At 39.9% G+C, this 17,760-nt stretch overlaps 2 protein-coding genes across 8 annotated transcripts in view; one reads left to right on the top strand and one right to left on the bottom strand.

Annotated features, from left to right (window-relative positions):
- LOC138060828 (pentatricopeptide repeat-containing protein 2, mitochondrial-like) overlaps nt 1–17,760 on the bottom strand; it is a 76,944-nt gene that overhangs the window by 5,905 nt on the left and 53,279 nt on the right. The gene's annotated exons all lie outside the window — the stretch shown is intronic.
- The window catches only part of LOC138060832 (zinc finger protein 366-like), a 31,906-nt gene that overhangs the window by 12,010 nt on the left and 2,136 nt on the right, over nt 1–17,760 (top strand). For 5 of the 6 annotated variants that reach the window (XM_068926284.1, XM_068926285.1, XM_068926289.1 and 2 more), the window contains 4 exons: nt 4,549–4,618; nt 6,883–8,210; nt 10,419–10,610; nt 16,546–16,720. In XM_068926284.1, the coding sequence (XP_068782385.1) occupies nt 6,915–8,210; nt 10,419–10,610; nt 16,546–16,720 (1,663 nt within the window). In that variant the 5' untranslated portion in view covers nt 4,549–4,618; nt 6,883–6,914. The remainder of the gene's footprint in view (nt 1–4,548; nt 4,619–6,882; nt 8,211–10,418; nt 10,611–16,545; nt 16,721–17,760) is intronic. The other variant, XM_068926283.1, reaches the window with a different exon arrangement.

The following is a 17,760-nucleotide window of genomic DNA, read 5'->3' as shown; positions in this document are numbered from 1 at the left end:
TGCCATGACCCTCTCTATAAACACATCTGATGCAGTCAGTAGTGCCCCGAGTTTGTTAGGGCAGGTGGTGAGACAGCTCCAGACTTTCAAGAAAGGAAATCTCAGAGTCTGGTTTAACATTTCCAATAATTATCAAAACAAAAAGGATTTCTAAGTTATGCAAAAGTGACTGTGCATTCATTTTGATATTCTTTTAAGAATTCTCTCCACTACAAGAAAAAACAAAATATACTCCTGTAAAAGTGCTTATAGCATCTTGCTCCCTGAAAACTGTGTAGAAAAAGAAGTTTCACATATATCCAGGATGACCCCAAAAGCAAGATAACTCTATAGAGAGTGTAGGTAAGTGGGTGTGTTTTCCCAGACATCTGTATCTCCTATAAAACAAAACTGGATGGAAGTTAAAATGTTAAAACTTGGGAATAGCAAAAATGAGGCTCATACAATGCAGGGGGAAGGTATTTCTCCTGCAAAGCTTTCTTAGGGAAGACCCATTTCTTCATATTGGTATAATCTCCCAGATCATACAATTGCAGCTATACTACTATAAGAAGTCCTTAGAGCATAAGGAATATCCAAAATGCTTAAACTTTGAGCATGAAGCAAGGAAAGTATGTGTTTAAAACAGACACAAAGGAAAAAAAAGATATAATTGAAAGTTCGTTGTTTGTTGCAACTGTTCTACTGTGTCACGTTAAGCTGTTAAGATTTTTTAATCAGTTAAGCTTACTAGGTGTATAATTATACATTTTCCATTAAGTTTGCCTACAAAGTTTACCATTTGTTAACATATTGTCCCAGGATATCAGGTATTTCTTTCCATATGTGTACAATAAATTTGTCAAAAGTATCAAATTATGGTCATGGCTCAGACGGGCTTATGTCTCATTGGACAACAAAACCCATAACAAATTACATGGAAAACCATGAAGAGTTTGTTTCAGACTCTAATGGGAGACTTTCCATAAGCTTCAGTGAGCTCTAAATTATGCCCTTAGAAGAGTTACCAATGTTTTCAGCTTTACTTTACTACATATTTGCTGAGAAAAAAATACTTTTTGTTGGAAAGAAGAAGTTTTATCCTGAAGCCTGATATCAGCAGATAAAGGTAATTTCCCAGGGAGAAGTGAAAAAACACCCAGCTCCTCAGTACTACCATATTAATGTAGGGAGAAAAAACCTGATCTTGTCTAGTTCTCAATTTCAGTCATTCCAGATCATTTTCACAAACAATTGTTTACTTGTTCCCAATTCCAATTCTATTTATGATGGTAATCCAAAAAGAGGAAGAGAAATATATATGGCAATATGTTTATCTTGATAATGTTCTCCATTTAAGGAGATATATTTGTCTCATAAAGACATAAAACAAGAGGCCTTATCTGAGAAGGCAATTAAGCTGACGCTTAAGTCATGGACTTCATTTGACACAAGGTCTACATGCATATACGACAGAAAAAATTGTTTGTAGAAGTGATATTGAAAAAGATTTGATTAAACTTCACAAAGTCCCAGCTCTGGCCTGTTTTTCTTTAAGGCTTCCCCAGCATTTGTGTTTCCCTAATCAATATCTGCACCCATTAATTTTGGATACTTTCCCTAAATCCATGCTTCTTTTTGCAAGGTAGTGGCATTTCTGCCTGCTCCCAGCTCCACATTGTAGGAGAAAAAGTGTTTTCTTCATTTAAAATGTAAATCAAATCTCTCAGATAAAATTCAAATCATGCAGGCTAAGGACTTAAAGGCTGATCTGGAAATAATAAGTATATGTTAATGGAGCCCTCTTTTCAAATTCATATGCTTGAAAATGTGGCTACTGATGCCTGGAGAATATAGGTGAAAAACACACTTTGCATAGGCTTCTGTAAAGAGTAAGGCAGTAGGGTTGACACCGATTTTGGACACGTTCTGGTTTGGATTTGAACCTGATATTTGTACCTCCTGCCTTTCTCTAATAGATCAAAGCACTCAAGTCTAAAGAAAATAAAATACCTCAATTAAAAAAAAAATACAAATAATCAAGTATTGAACAACAACGGCAGTCTGAACCAATATTTAGAGAGCAAAACAAACAAAAACAAAACAAACAAATCAGAAGCCTGACAGTACAAATGACAAGCAGATGCATGGATTTTACAGATGTATCTGATGGGACATTATCATCACCTAGACCAACTTCTTACTCAAGACAGGCCATAAAGAACAGCAAGCCAGATAAGATACACTTGAAAATTAGAGGTATAAAAAAGAAGCCCCCTTTACTATTTTCCAACCGTGTGAAATTATGAAACTCCCAAAATAAAAGGAAATGAGGAAGGGTAACATTGTTGTGGGACTTCACTCTAATGTAGGAGGTAGCATGAAAGAAGACATGAAAAGAAGAGGAACAGAAAGAAAAGAGGGACCTATGGAAGGCTCATGTTGCCACAGAAGGCAAATAGCAGGGGAAATTGTAAAGAGGTATCAGATATGCATTAACTGAAAATTCTTTAGTTACCAGCAATAGATACATTCATATTTGTATAGGTATTCCTGAGATTTTTAAAGTCTGACAAATACCTCAAACTAGCCTAGATTCTGTAGGGAACAGCGCTTCACTGCCAAAATGAGACAAATTCAGCATAATAAAGCCCCTTCAGCCAGTTCCTGAGGCTGAAGCAAGTTTTACATAAGTAATGAATGAATAAGAACTAAGTATAGACTTCAGTGTATAACTCAATAGCTGTATAACTGAATACATTTAAAAACAAAAGCTAAACTGAAGGGTGAACTGAACGAAGGAGATCCCATAAAACCTATTAAGACAACCGTAACCACCTCTAAACAGTTTACAGAAGTCAGCTATTGAAAAAGCAGCTGGTTGTTCAATAGGACTGTGAAGCTTTCCAGCTGCTCGGCTTCGGCTCAAGAAGTGTAATAGCATGGCATTTGTCACTGGTCTTCAGCATATTCTACAAAGACATAAGCAAATACTGCAATTAAGAAGCATAAGTTCTTTCTGTATAAATGCCAATATTTCAGGCGTCAGGAGGAGAGCAGAAATGGGCTCTTACAGTGCAAATAGCTATGTTTCTGAGGTCGTACATGGTCATTTAAACACAGAATTTCTCTTCCAGCTAAGCTGTTCAGCCTATACTTTCCTCTATTTCATGTTCTTTTGAAATAGTAAACACAAGTGCAAACCTCGTACTGAATTAGCCTGTTTCCCCTGGTCAGAGAGTGCATAACACTTTCACTCATCTCAGTCTCATTTCTGTTTTTACCATCGTGTTGCCCAAGAGCAGAATCAGCCGGGTTGGTGTTTAAGCTGGAGCTACATAGTAACCTCACATTTATATTGCTGCGCTTATTATTATAATTCAATAGAGAGATGGCACTTTTATATACGAAGCAGAATCTTGGTTCTGCTGAAGTCTAAAGAAATGTTGCCATTGACTTTAGTAGGGAATGTTAACTGGAAACTCGAACAAGGTGTATGCTTGTGAAGAGCATTATTTATTTACATTTATGTACCTGAAATATGATGACTGGAAATGAGAAAGTAAATGGTGATTCTTTTCTGTGTTAAACTCTCTTCCTCTTTCATGGAAGTTAATTCAATAATATTATTAGCTGCTGCATAGAGATTCTACTCTGGAAATAGTTCAACAGCTATCTGAACTAACTGTAGCCTTTTTTTTCTTTTCTGAAAGGGTAGGGAGAGAGTTTATTTGTGGTTCTATTTTTTAAAAATATCTTAGTGTAAATATACTTATTTACATAAAGAGAAAGAAATGCTTGTCTGTTCTAAAGAAATTAACCTTTTTATAACCTCTGGAGCGCTAGGTTTATGGTTTTTTAATGTTTAAGTGCCAACATAGCATGGACAGTTCCAAACCAAGTGAGCTTTCCAAACCAAGATTTCAAAACTGAAAAGCTGAAATACAACTGATAAAAGCTAAAATGTTGACTGTCTATACAGATTTAAACTAGACTCAGTGTTTAGAATCACACACTACTGCGCTACATAGTATTTGCGTCTTAAATAACTAGGTGCTGGAGAAGGAAAGATTTGAAGTGCTTATACACAAAAGGTAAAATGTCCCTAAGAGATATTTAATATAAAATTTCTTCACTTCCTCCTCCCTCATTTACGATTGAGTAGCAGAAGACCAGCTACTGCAGAGCTAGATAGAACAAAATTAATGGGGAACTGTGCTATTAAAAGTTTTAAAGTTCTCGGCTGAAGTTATTTGAAGCAGAAGGGACTACTTACGTACCAGGGAACAATTTCATGCATGCTGGTCAAATCCAGAGTCTCTCCTACAGTTTTCTCAGGACTCGTATTTTTATGGAATAAAGTTATGATCGAGGTGAAGCTCATGCCTCCATTGAAATTATCATGGGTTTGCTAGCAACATGAAAGGAGATTAGAAGAGAGGCTGGATTTAACCTTTCCTCAATTAAATCTGTACTTTCCCACCTTTTAGGTTCTCCTTAGTCTGATTATACAGCACCTCTGTGATTGTGTTGGTCACTGACTATTTAAACATTTTCTTTCCCTTGTAGGCTCAGTCCCACGATGCGTGTAGCTGAGGACAGTGGAATAAAAACAAACGCTCGGTGAAAGCAACCAACGGTTAGTTGTGCAGGGAAATTATTTCTTTCTAGTAATTTCAAGCAGTTCTACCCCCTCTGCCGTGACTCCATGCTCCAGATAGATTGAAATCTTGCATAAAACAGGCTGTGGAAGAAGGGAGGAAGCGGCAGCCAAGAGACAACAGAGCAATTAGCCACAACTCACTGTCACTTCTGTGCATTCTGGCAGCATTTCAATAATCTAACAAAGCCAGTAAAAACATAGCCTGGCTCTCAATTGCTATGGGCTTTCTGAGGTGTTTTACACTAATTTGCTGAGAAAGAATCAAGTACATAAGATGAAAGACATCTGAGGGAGAGGCCCATACTGTTAAGGGAGGATTTTGATGTACAAGTACATTTTATGTCCAGATTGTATGCGTTTAACACTGCTTAAAATGAATTTTGAAAAAAACTTTTTCCCTTTCGGAAAGAACTGGATTTTTTTTTTTTTTGATAGTCAAAGGATTCCTTTCCCCTGTACTCACTTTAACAAGCCAAGCCTTATTATCCAAAGAGTTTTCAAGATCTAACTGCTCCTTATTTTGCCTGGGAGTTAGAGCGACAAGGAAACATAGCGAACGTGTAGTCTGGAATGATCTTCTCCAATGGAACATGCATATAAATGTGCATATATACACGTAGGTGTGTGTGTGTGTGTGTGTGTGTGTGTGTGTGTGTGTGTATGTAGCTAGGGACTGAAAGTTACATCCAGGTATAATTATTATTAGACTGTTATGCCAGCTTTAAGTGAGGTTTTTTTAGGCTTTTGCACTATCACAAGCGCTTTTGGAATCATCATTTTAGAGATCCTACAATTTTCCCTTCAATTCTTATTCTGTTTTTGTGCAGATTGATTCTTATTACTACTTCTTTGTCTAAAAGTTTCCATCTTAAAGTTTTATCATTGAACCTTTGGCTTCACACAGCATCTCAAAGGCAATTCCAGACTCTATCTTATTAAATGGGAGTAATCTATTTGCAAGGAGGTTTTTAAGGTGCCCTCGCTTGCCCACAGCCTAACTAGGGCACAGAGATCTTTTATTATCTTCAGAAGCAGGTCTATCCAGCGTGGGGCTTCCTAAAAAAGAAACAGGAGTGTCTTTAGTACTCTAACCATCTTCAAGCTCTCCACCCAATTTTTCCAAGAATGGTGTTAAAATAGCAGCAACATGTCACAGGTGACAGAGGGAAAATATAGCTAGTTTTCCAACCCAGCCTCCTCCCGGTTGCACAGACGCATGTACACAGACGCACACACACACACACACACGTTCATATACAGCATCCCTGGAGAGCCAAGGCAAAAGGCAGAAGCCTTATATAAGATGAATCAAGATTTATAACCAATACTTCAAGTTAGTATTGAACCCCAAATTCAGGAGACGCTCCCTGTACAATCAGAGCAACACAGAATTTTGCCAGAGGACTTCATTACTCTGCCTTGTCACAGGGTATCACTAGAAAAGATCTAGGACTTCTCAGGTGTTAATTACTCTGGAAAGCTGAGGGGCTGTTGAAACGATTCTATGTTTAGTTTTACAGTGAGGTTTTCCCCCTTTTTAGATTGTGTCTAAAAAACTGAATGGAGCTCAGAGAGTGGTTAAAGGCCTTTCCTTCCCCAAATCTGCCAGGTAAATATCTCTGGGCTTAAAACAAAGAAAATAAATTAATCTCCACCTTCTTATTACAATACAGAGTGAGAGAAGCCAGGAAACACAGTGCAAAACCTGATGGTACACAGTGTCCTTAGATCACTTGGCCATTGTTTTCTCTCACAGCAGCACATGCTAATGATACAAAGAAGTTTAAAATTTTTTGGCTTTGACTTTTCATGTCACAACCATAATAAATGTGCACATTATTGTTTGTATTGCCATATCCTTTAGATGCACCGCCAATTTCTAAGCCTGTGCATGCACAGCCAAGGACAGGATTTTGCCCACAAATAGCCTGGCTGAATTAAATTAAGCACAAATGTTGCCATACAGATTCTGCTCTTAAGTAGTGTGTTCAGGTACAGAATGTTTATATTGCAAAGCTGCTGCATGAGCCAAACTTGATAGAAACCACCGATCCTACCATAGGAAGACCAAAGCGTCTTTGTTCTCTGCTAGCCAATTTATTTCTGTTACGCCCATCGTAACATGGGCCTAACACATCCTTACTTGCACTTAACTAAAAGAACCCTTGAAACCAATAAATTAGAAGTTTTAATCCCAGGAGAATAGGAAGAAATAAAGAGATTTGTTTGTTTGTTTAAAGGAACTTGGGCAACACGGAACAAATTAAATACGATGAAGAACGAAGAAACAAGTTTTAACGTGGACAGTACACGAGGATCTCCCTTTTCCCGCTGCCTGCCACCACTGAGTCCTGTTACAAAGCCCCACAGAACAGCCCCATTTAGTGAGGAATTCAGACCGCACCTCTCTCATTTCCGCTATGGTCCTCCTCCTCTTGGAGACATGGAAACTTTCCAGGGGTCCTTGGAAGGAGGGTCTCGGAAACGCAAGAGCATGCCAACAAAAATGCCTCCTTCTATCGCTCTTGAAGGTTCCTCATCACCACCCCGCAGACCTGAAGACCATCATGATATAGACTCTTCCAGTCTCCCCTTGATATTTCAACAGCCGGCACAGCCCAAGTACAATTCCCAGATGATTGACCTCTGCAACTTTGGTTTTCAGTTCTACAGAACGCTGGAGCACTTTGGAGCCAAGCCCATCAAGCAAGAACCTGTAAAGCCTAACATGGCATGGCCCAGTAGCCCATCATTCATGCAGGCTCCTTACTCCTACTATCCTAAAGTCCATCCTGGCTTAATGTTTCCTTTCATCGTGCCCCCAAACTTTCATTTCAGGAACCCCTTTCAAATGAAAAGGCCTCCAGAGCCACCCTTCAGGAGGGCTGAAGTAAGAGAAAGTGGTGAAAACAAACAGAAAGTGGAAAGAGTAGATGTCAACCTTCAGATAGATGACAGCTATTATGTTGATGTGGGGGGTGAACAGAAACGCTGGCAATGTCCAATGTGCGAGAAGTCCTACACATCCAAGTACAATCTGGTCACTCATATCCTGGGGCACAGCGGCATTAAGCCACATGCTTGCACCCGCTGCGGCAAGCTTTTCAAGCAGCTGAGCCACTTGCACACGCATATGCTGACACACCAGGGCACTAGGCCACACAAGTGCCAGGTGTGCCATAAGGCTTTCACTCAAACCAGTCACCTTAAGAGACACATGATGCAACACAGTGACATAAAGCCTTACAACTGCAGGATCTGTGGCAGAGGTTTTGCCTATCCAAGCGAGCTGAAGGCACACGAGTCTAAGCACGAGAGTGGCCGAGAGAACATCTGTGTGGAGTGTGGGCTGGACTTCCCAACCCTGGCCCAGCTGAAGAGACACTTAACAACCCACCGTGGCCCTATACAGTACAATTGCACTGAATGCGATAAGACCTTCCAGTACCCCAGCCAGCTGCAAAACCACATGATGAAGCACAAAGACATTCGTCCCTACATCTGCACTGAATGTGGCATGGAGTTCGTGCAGCCTCACCATCTCAAGCAACACTCCCTGACACACAAGGTAAGCCATTACACGTTGCGCTGGTCCTTCTATCAAAAGGCAGCACAAGGGTCGCAGGCCGTTAAGGATATGCGTAGGTCCTCAGGAAGAAGGTCATCAGCCTACAGAGCATCGTGCTGGCCCTTTACCAGCAGAAGAATTTTATGCAAAGCAAAAGCCCCAGTGGTACTGGCAATAGCAGAAAGTAGATGTCTCTGTCAGTCTTAAGAAAGTACATACACAAACATTTTATTACAAACAGGGGTTCAGCTACGCCACCTGCATTACTTCCCAAAACTGTATTCGCAACTCTTTGTTTCTGGGGTTTAGCTTCAGAATGACCTTCTGTAAAATAACATAGTTTTGTAGAGCTGTCTAAACCTTCTGAAACAGCAACAGAAATTTTCTGCTGAAAAGCATATCTATTCCTTTGCTTCCCTTAATTGGGAAGTAGGTGGATACGCAGAAGGCTGTACATATGCAGCAAAAGAAAATATACTATTACTCATCAGATTTTGAAGAATCACTATAATGTGACATTTAGGGAAAAAAACAACTGAACAAAAATTCCCCTTTCTGTATAAGTAAGTTATCCAGAAAGCCAGTTAACAGAACTGGACAAACAGGACCATAACCCAGCCAATTCATACCAAGGGGCAATCTCGCCACTGCTATCAGTAAGTTTCAGACTAGGGGCAGGTTCTGGAGTACGTGCACAAAGATCATTTTGAAAAACAGGAAAAATACCAGAGTTGCATTCAAGAACATCTGAAATAAGTTTATGCATTTTCAAAAAAACATTATGAAAACAAATCAAATAAACAAAAAACGTATTTTATAAAAAAAAATCCTCCAGTTTTCCATATTTTTCCTTTAAAGCTTGAATTTTGCTTTTTATATTAAAAGTATTAAGAATACAGAAAGCTACAGCATTTTAATTTTATGCACACTTTTTCTTTTTTAAAAAAACACAGCCTCTACTTCCACGTTTGCTTTTTCTTCCCTTTACACTACTATCATTTCTGCTCTTTCTGGAGATTCCCCGGTCTTTGGATTTACCATACAAAATTCTGCTAACTTAAAACCTGGTAATTTTTTTGTCAAGGGAAATGCAATGCCCTTGAGCCCTGAAAGAGCTTCTGCTTCTTTGTCCACAGCTGCAGGTGGATTCGGCTGTGAACATAATTAATACCACTTAGCTGTCCAAATGCAGCCTCAGATCAGATGGGCAGAAACTTAAAAGCTGCTGGGGGTGTTCACAGCTTTACTGTGCAATTAACTCTATGAAAACACGGACTGGCACAAAAGGCGAGATCCTCACCAGTCATCTTTGTAAAAGGGCCTCCTCCTCCCCCCACAGGAGAAGTTATTGTTATGGCACTTAACTAGCACACCCTCATTACCTGCAGCAAGTTATAGGCAAACTCCTGAAGTGTTTAGGTGGCAAACTCATTGATTTTCACTGCATCTAAATGACTTTTGGAGTAGCTGCCTGTTAGACCACATGGGTGTGACAAGTATGTTGAAATAAGCGTTAGTAAATTGACAGCATGGCAACCAGAATACTAGAAGTGCTCTGTAAGCAGCAGATGAAATGGAGTCGCTCCTTTAGGGTTAGTTCACATCCCACTAAGAATAAACAGGACTTTTTTCCGTCACTGAATATATCGTGTATGTCCATACTTGGTGTCATTGCTTAACTACGTGATGTAATTTTTAGTTATTTCGGATTTTTTTCTACAGTTTTCTTCAGAACAGGGGTAGGTATTTGTTAGAATAACGCTGAAGCCCACGATGTTCAATTACCTTAGGCAAGCGCTGCCTTAGTCTCTTAACTGGTTAACTTCTATTCTTGGTCAATGAGTGTACACATATGACCAACACTTTACATAAGCACTACAGTAGAACAGAGGAGATGTCAGTTCGTCAACAGAGAATGCTACTGACTATGTCGTGCTGCTTCGTAAACTTACTGATGGAAATAAAACTCATTCTTTCGTTAAGCTTACATTTTGTTTTCCTTTTCTGCTTCTCAGATTCTTAGGAGAAATTGCCAGGAAAAAAAATACATAAATATTTATTGCTTGAGCAAATGATTTATAAGCAACGTAAGTTATTACTTGCTTTTGTAGTGCAGAATGAATGATTCAGATATTGCTATACTCAGGATGAAATGGATTAGAAAATAATTCTCTCCATTGAGTTTTCTTGTTCTTTCTTTCCGTACAGGGTGTGAAAGAGCACAAATGCGGTATTTGTGGCCGGGAATTTACTCTGCTGGCCAACATGAAGCGACACGTCCTGATCCACACCAATATCAGAGCCTATCAATGTCATTTGTGCTTCAAGAGCTTTGTGCAAAAGCAGACTCTCAAGGCCCACATGATTGTTCACTCTGATGTCAAACCCTTTAAATGCAAGGTAAGTGTATCTCCTCTGGTGGCAGAGTCATAAACCTGCTGGATATTTCTATGATGTTATCGTCTGTGATATGGTAGGACTAGAAAATCAAGACACATTCTAAAACACATTCCAAAATTGCATTTAAATTAACACAAAATAGTAGTCTGATTTCTTTTCTTAATCCAGGTTGTGCTTAGTTAGCTCAAAAGAGGGGAGGTAATATCTGTGATTTACTCCCTTCCCCTTCAGTATCAGTAACTTTCATCTTGAAATACTTTTTCTGCCTAGTGAGCATTTAAATGCCACTGTCGTTTGAGGACAATAAACATACCTGACATTTGCTTAGTACATCCATCCAAACAGAAATCTAAGTGCTTAATAGCTTGAAACACTGACTAAACACATAGATCAATTTGTGCACCCCTCAGAGCACGCTGGAACAGCAGCAGCCGCGACTTCACACAGTGATGCCGTGCAGCCATTCAGGGAAGGACTCAAAGAAAGCCACAGCGAAATAGAACTGCAGAAGGGATTTGAATGAGCCAAATATAGTTACCAGACCGAAATTCAGAGCAGGCCATCAGTATCCTAACAAAACGGCCAAAGTGGCTTTCTGAGAAATACACTCTGCCTTTTTAGGATCTCCCTGGGAATGCAGGACTGCTCCCTCCCTCCCACACAGCGGAGGCTGACATTCTCCTTCCATCCCCTCTTCTCTCCCCTTCGCATAAACTTTGGAGGCTTTGGCTTTCCTGACTCTGCTCACCGCCAGTCTCTTCCTTATGCATTATTAACGTTCATTTTCTTACCCAGTACTGGACACTACATCTGCTCTTTTTGCTGCCTGTGTGGTTCATTAGTGCAGCCATAACTTGTGAAGCCAAAGGTTGCAGTTTTTTTCCCACTCTGATCTGCTCTAAGAGGACTATAAATATGGAGTGCAGCATATTATCCAGTTTATGCATAAGTAATTGAAGATCGATCTGGAAGCAACTTCTAGAACTCTTTCATCTAACATCTTAATAGAAATAAATATTTTCTTAAAAGGAATCTTTCATCAAGAAGGACAGCTGGATGAAATGGAATTACTTTCTCTTGGAAAATGTAGGACTTCAAAATGTCATAGGAAAGTGTACCTTTCAATGATAATCTTTTTAGGAAAATGTCAAAATGAATCTTTTTGACTTCTTCATTTTGATTGATAACATTGAAGCTTTTCACTTTGAAAAAATAAAAGCAAAGTCTTTTAACTTTAGCATTTGGTTTCATTTTAACTGATGTGCTATTAAAATCTTATTTTATATACTAGTATTTACATTACTCTATACAGGTAAAATAATTTCTATTATTGAAATACTTGGGTATTCCCATGTCAAGTCTGCTGGGGGCTTTGATTCTTTGAGAATACCTGCAAATTCGTGGTTTTGTTCCCATTTGGACAAAGTCCTCCTTCGACCTCTGAAATTTCAGAAAAGAAACTCAGTCATTTGATCAGCTGTTCTGGATGCCATATCTGGACCAAGGCTACTTTTGAGATATGTACCAATTAGTTGGCTGTTCACATTCAGGATAGGATTTGATGATGACAGACTATTAAAACTTGGAGATGCCAATAGCATGAGCCAGGCATTGAAGTACCAATGGTATGTTTTCCAGCTAATAACAAAAGCTCCACAGGACCACCTGTTTTTCTTATTTTTTTCCTCTCTGTCCCCACCCAATGTCCCAATGAGAACAGAAACAAGTAAGTCCAGTGAACCAGCTTCTCCTGCGCCTGACAGGGTATGAATCAACATATTAAGAATCCCTGAATCGAGTGGGGATCCCAGCTGTCAGCAAAGGGAGAACCAGGAATCACGCGTTGGCGTTTGGAAGATCCCTTGCCTGTCTGGCAGAGTCCTTCAAAGACTTGAGCAAGCCTTTCTGGCTGGTATTCAGAGGGTTAAGGCAATGACCAGATAGCAGCCTTTTGGCACCAGGCTCCTCCTCAGCAGAAGGAAGGATATAGCTGTATGAACAGGCTGCTTAACAATGGCTCACATGTCCCTGGGGAACCGCCTGCAAATAGATTTCATCTTGCTTTCTCTTGTACTTTTCAAAGCTTCCTGTTTTCTCACGGTCCTTTTGGACAGTTTACAGTCTTTCTCCCTCTCCCTCTCTCTTTGAGGAAAGGAACACCCTTCTTATGAAGAAAAAATAAAAAGAAGAAGAATGCAAGGGAAAGGGAGCACAGCAGTAGCCTTTCTACTTCACCACATGCCACGGCTTTCTTTACCTTTTTCTCACAGCAAAAGAAAACAGGAGGCTTTCCTATGTGTCTAATCACAGCTAAGCACAAACTATCTGAAGTGAACAAGTAGCAAATAGTTGTCCCTTCTGTTTCCTCATCCAGCTGCAGCCTGGAGCTGCGTTAAATTTTCCTCTGAAGAGTGAATATCTCTGTAGCTTTTAAAGGCCTCAGCCCATGCTTCCCTGTTTATTTTTGTTTGAAACAAAATCACTGAAGAGTTCTGAAGGAGTTGCACCAAACGGTGCAAGAGTGTAGCTCAGCTCCTGCTGAAATTTATAGTTGCTTTTAGTGCTGAAGTCAATAACGTTTCAGACTTGTACTACAGAGCATAATGATGTTTTCTCCAGCCCAGCCAAATGCACTTTGCAGCAGACGATCTGAACTCCCTTGCTCCTGTAAATATGCAGTTAAAAGTGAATCTAAGCAACTGTGGTTTATGGTTGCTGGTCAAAATCTCTTCAGGAGGCCCTTTGTCATGCAGGAATGTGCTTACATACTTCTGATGAACTGGGTCCTGTTCCTGTGTGGAAGATCCTATGAGATAAATTCAATCTCCATGTAGATTTGGCGTTGTTTTTTCCCATTGCACATAAAATCACGGTTTTAGATCAGGAGTCAAAAAAAAAAAAAAAAAAGAGAGAGAGAGAGAGAGAAAAGGTGAGCTGTAAGTACTCTGGGAAAAAAAGAAACATATTGACCAATCTGGAAGGGTGATACTTCATGCAGTGGCTTAGGAAGACACAATCTAGGGCTGAGCTAATAAGGCTTTCTCTGACAAATTCTGCTGAAGTCCAGTACACCAGCTAGTGCATTAGAGTGTTGTTCAGCAAGCTTACAGCTGAGGTCACTATCTTCAGGGCTTGAATTCAATTTCATCTCAATTACAGAGCCTAGCAAAAGGTCCACATGTGAACCATGTCATTCCTGCTATCTCCAGATCTCTCGCATGAGCTTTCCATCTCCCTGGATGCTAAGATCCTCTCTGCTGACTTCTGCTGGAGCTCTCCCACGTGGCCCAGGCTCCAGGTCTTCTTTCACAACCTAATCCATCAGTGCTCCCACCTCTGTCCTGTCAGACAGGCAGAAATTCTCGTATGCCTTCCTAGTCCTAATTTGCTTCCCAGACTCAGGCTATTTTTTGAGCGCTAGTTCTGTACCCCAGCTAGTTCTGAGTCATCATCTTCCAGGACGTGAGCCTGGGACTGGCTCCCGTCAGCCTCTGAATCATAGAGATTCATTTCCAACTCGGCTTGTGCCTTCTGAAAGGGGCAGCTTAAGCAGAGACCAGGCCACACAGAGCCATCATTCTGAAAAACAGTTTTGGTATCTGCATTTCTTTCATTTTCCTGCCACACCCCTCCACTCTGGTACCATTTCCTCAGGTTCCCAGAGGAGATTTCAGGACGGGAACACATTATCCACCTCTAAGACTGTGCATGACTTTGGGAAATGGAAAACCTACCCTCTTCATTCAGAGACTAAAACTTGTGTTATGCTGTATGGAACAATCCTTTAGGAAGTCCCCCGTCTTTTCTTTACGAAGAAAGAGAAACAAATGTTGTCCTGCCAGAAAAAAGTGCTCCTACGAGACCCATTTAAACACTCAGTACCTTAGAGATACAGATTTGGATGAAGTACTCTAACCGTTCAACTGTTCAGCCTGATTTCCCTTGATTATCAGTTTAGATAGAGAGGTAAAGTCATAGCTATCAGAAAGCAAAAGCTGGTGAGAACACAGATTAGCCATAATACTAGCAGATAACCAGAAGCCTCCTGCTAAGAGGTGTTAGAGAGCATGTTAGTTAAGGACCATTTGGTATTCTTATAGATAGAGAAATACTGATACATCATAGCTTGTTCTAGCTGCTGTCAAGATATAACCAGCTGCTGTTCTTCCTCATGAATTTACTGTGCTCATCAGAGCTTCTTCTCTTTGTTTCCTCCTAGCACTTGCAGAATGTTTTCTGTTACAGAACGTTTCACTGAACGGAGGCAGGTTAGCCCTTTCTGAACGCAAAGGAGAGACAGTCCTCTTCCCTAGGTGGATGGATGACTCTTGGAATCAAATGTCTTTCATGAATACTTTACAAGTTAATAACTCATTTTCCGTGGCCATTCTTTTTTTTACCTTTTCTGTGAACCCTTTTGCTGACAAATCCGTTTGCTAGCATATTCATTCTAGCAAAAGTAAAGAGAGCAAATCACAGAAGAAAACCAATGCAGTTAAAGTAAGTAATTTTTAAAAAGCAAGTGAATATTTCCAGTTTTGTCCTTTTTGCAGCATTCACCCAGCTCTAGTTTTTTATTCAAAAACAATATCCTTGCAAGTTTTTATGTCAATGAACTGCTTCCATTTCCCCCCAAGATATGATTTAAGAAGAGAAGGATATGGTACTACTTCATCTGGGATCAGTCCACAACCTAAATCTCATCCTGATATTCCAGCTAATGGCTTTGTGAATTTGAATCAGAGATTACTGTAGCAGACCTTCTGTATTACCAAAATAAATTAATTTAAAAATCAGATTCAACCAAAACTTTAGTGGACCTCAGTAACCGATTTTCAAGCATTTTCTCCCAGATGAGTTACACTGCTTGATGTAATTTTCAGCTACTCAGTAATGGTGATTCTGGCTGTTTTAATAGTGAGGATCATAATAAAATAATTCTGATGCTAAAAGTATTTGTCTAAAATCATTCCAAAGAGGCGTTGAAGTAGTAAGCAAACACAGACGTTTACAGAGGGTGGAAATAGCCACTTGAATGTGAATAAAATTATAATTCCTTGTAAGGAAAGACCAGAAGACTAGAAGCTTATGTTAGTGATGTCAAACTCTCATGTCTAGAGAATACATTTTATTTATAAGGGATGAGACTATAAAGGACTCATCTAGAAAAAAAAACAATGAAAAAATCCCTTATTGTTTCATCAAAGGGAAACCTACAGGATCAATGGCTCGAGCAGGCAGGAACCCGCTCCAGGGAGAGCTGAGTCATTGTTGCAGTCCCATGACTGCTTAAATTCCAGTTTGCTCACCAGAGGCACTAAAACACAGAAGTTGGTAAACAGAAGATGAGAAGCAGAGAAAAATGGGGCAGCAAAAAACAAATTAAAAAGGAATTGCTTTTTTTAGCTTTAAGCAAAATGTGCAGTCATTTCAATTCCACTTAAGGAGAAGTGATATTCTGCTTGGCTGTTTCACAGACACCTTTCATTGGTTTTATCTTGTACTTCCATCTCTGCCCAGCATTGTTCTTGATTAAAGGCTAGATTTATAAACTATAAAGTAAATGGTTCACCTGAGCAGTAAGCTATACATATATATATATACTTTGAATTTCCTTCAAGTTAAGAGCCATAGGTTACATAATGATGTCTCTCCTCTCCTTACAAAACATTCCCTGATCTGGGGGGATCATTGACTGTGCGTCAACCCTTAGGTACCAAATTTTTAAAATGGCAGTTGTGCAGAAGGGCCTAGATAGGGCAGACTTAATCATATATTCTTATCTGTATGATTTTCTTTCTATCTATGATAGAAAAATAAATTGCAGCAGGAAGCTGCCAAGGCTTAAGTTAGAAGGGTAGGTTCTATTTTCTTTTAAAATGTTCACCTTGAAAGTACCTCTACAAATAATTTTCATTTTTACTGTTTTTGACAGCTGTGTGGAAAGGAATTTAACAGAATGCACAATTTAATGGGACACATGCACTTGCACTCAGACAGTAAGCCTTTCAAGTGCCTCTACTGTCCCAGCAAATTCACCCTGAAGGGGAACCTAACCAGGCACATGAAAGTCAAACACGGAGTCATGGAAAGAGGATTTCATTCTCAAGGTAACATTTATCAGCAATGTTATTCTCTGAGAGGTTTGAAGATACACACCAGTACCATCCTAATAGGCTTTGTACCCCAGATCTGTGATCTTGTACCACAGATCCAATAATACTGGAAGAGATTGGATCTCATAAGCCTGGGAGGTTGTTATTCACTATCAGGATTACTCCAGTGCTATAGAACAGAGATCCCCAAGGTATTGGCCCTTGTCTCAGAGACCTTTCAGTCTAGGTATCTGACGACACAGAGAGACAAACCAAGATGGAGTAGTAGACGAAAACAAAATGAGACAGTCCTTGTGAGCACCAGGGACAGTTATTCTAGTGCACTGAGTTGCTGTTGTCAAGACTTAGGGAGAATATACTCAGTAGTGTGACAGCAGAGGACTTATCGAGCTGCGCAAACATCCCTGTACTTTAGGTCAGGCCTCCCCATCACTTCAGTGTAGGGAAGGTGAAATATCCCCAACGCCGTCAAGCTTCTCCTAACATGTAGGTACCTCTAAAACACAAAGGGGAGAGAGCTGGTGCAGACTAAGTCTTAGTAGGACTGTGGTGCTTGTAGTGGGCTAGGAGAACTATTGGAGGACATGGATAAAATTGCATTGATCTTCCTGACTAAGGGTGTAAATCTGCCTCTATTAAATACGTTTAACAATTTGAGTGGATTCAGTTCCCAGATGCTGGCAGGCCACAGCCTAGCAGCCATGGATTAGCAGGCTTCATTCTCCAGACACATCTGGTTAGGAGTTCATAGTTTTTCCTTTCATGTTTGAGGCACATTACCATGTTCCATATCTTTGCTATTTCAAGATTAGATTAATAATGTGATTTTAAACGTGGGGATAAATCTTAAACCCATTCAGAGCTGAAAGAAGCAAAAAACTAGAAAATTTCATGGGGACCATGAGGTACCAGCAATCTTGCTCGGTACTTACTGGATTTCAGTTTGGAATGGGAGTGGAAGCCCAAATGGTTGTAAGTCCAGGAGCCTTTCTGCTCAAGATACATTTATTCTACGCCATATTGACATAGCTAGC

This window comes from Struthio camelus, chromosome W (assembly GCF_040807025.1).
Source record: "Struthio camelus isolate bStrCam1 chromosome W, bStrCam1.hap1, whole genome shotgun sequence".
Lineage (NCBI taxonomy): Eukaryota > Metazoa > Chordata > Aves > Struthioniformes > Struthionidae > Struthio > Struthio camelus.
This window is presented reverse-complemented; position numbering and strand designations above follow the sequence as displayed.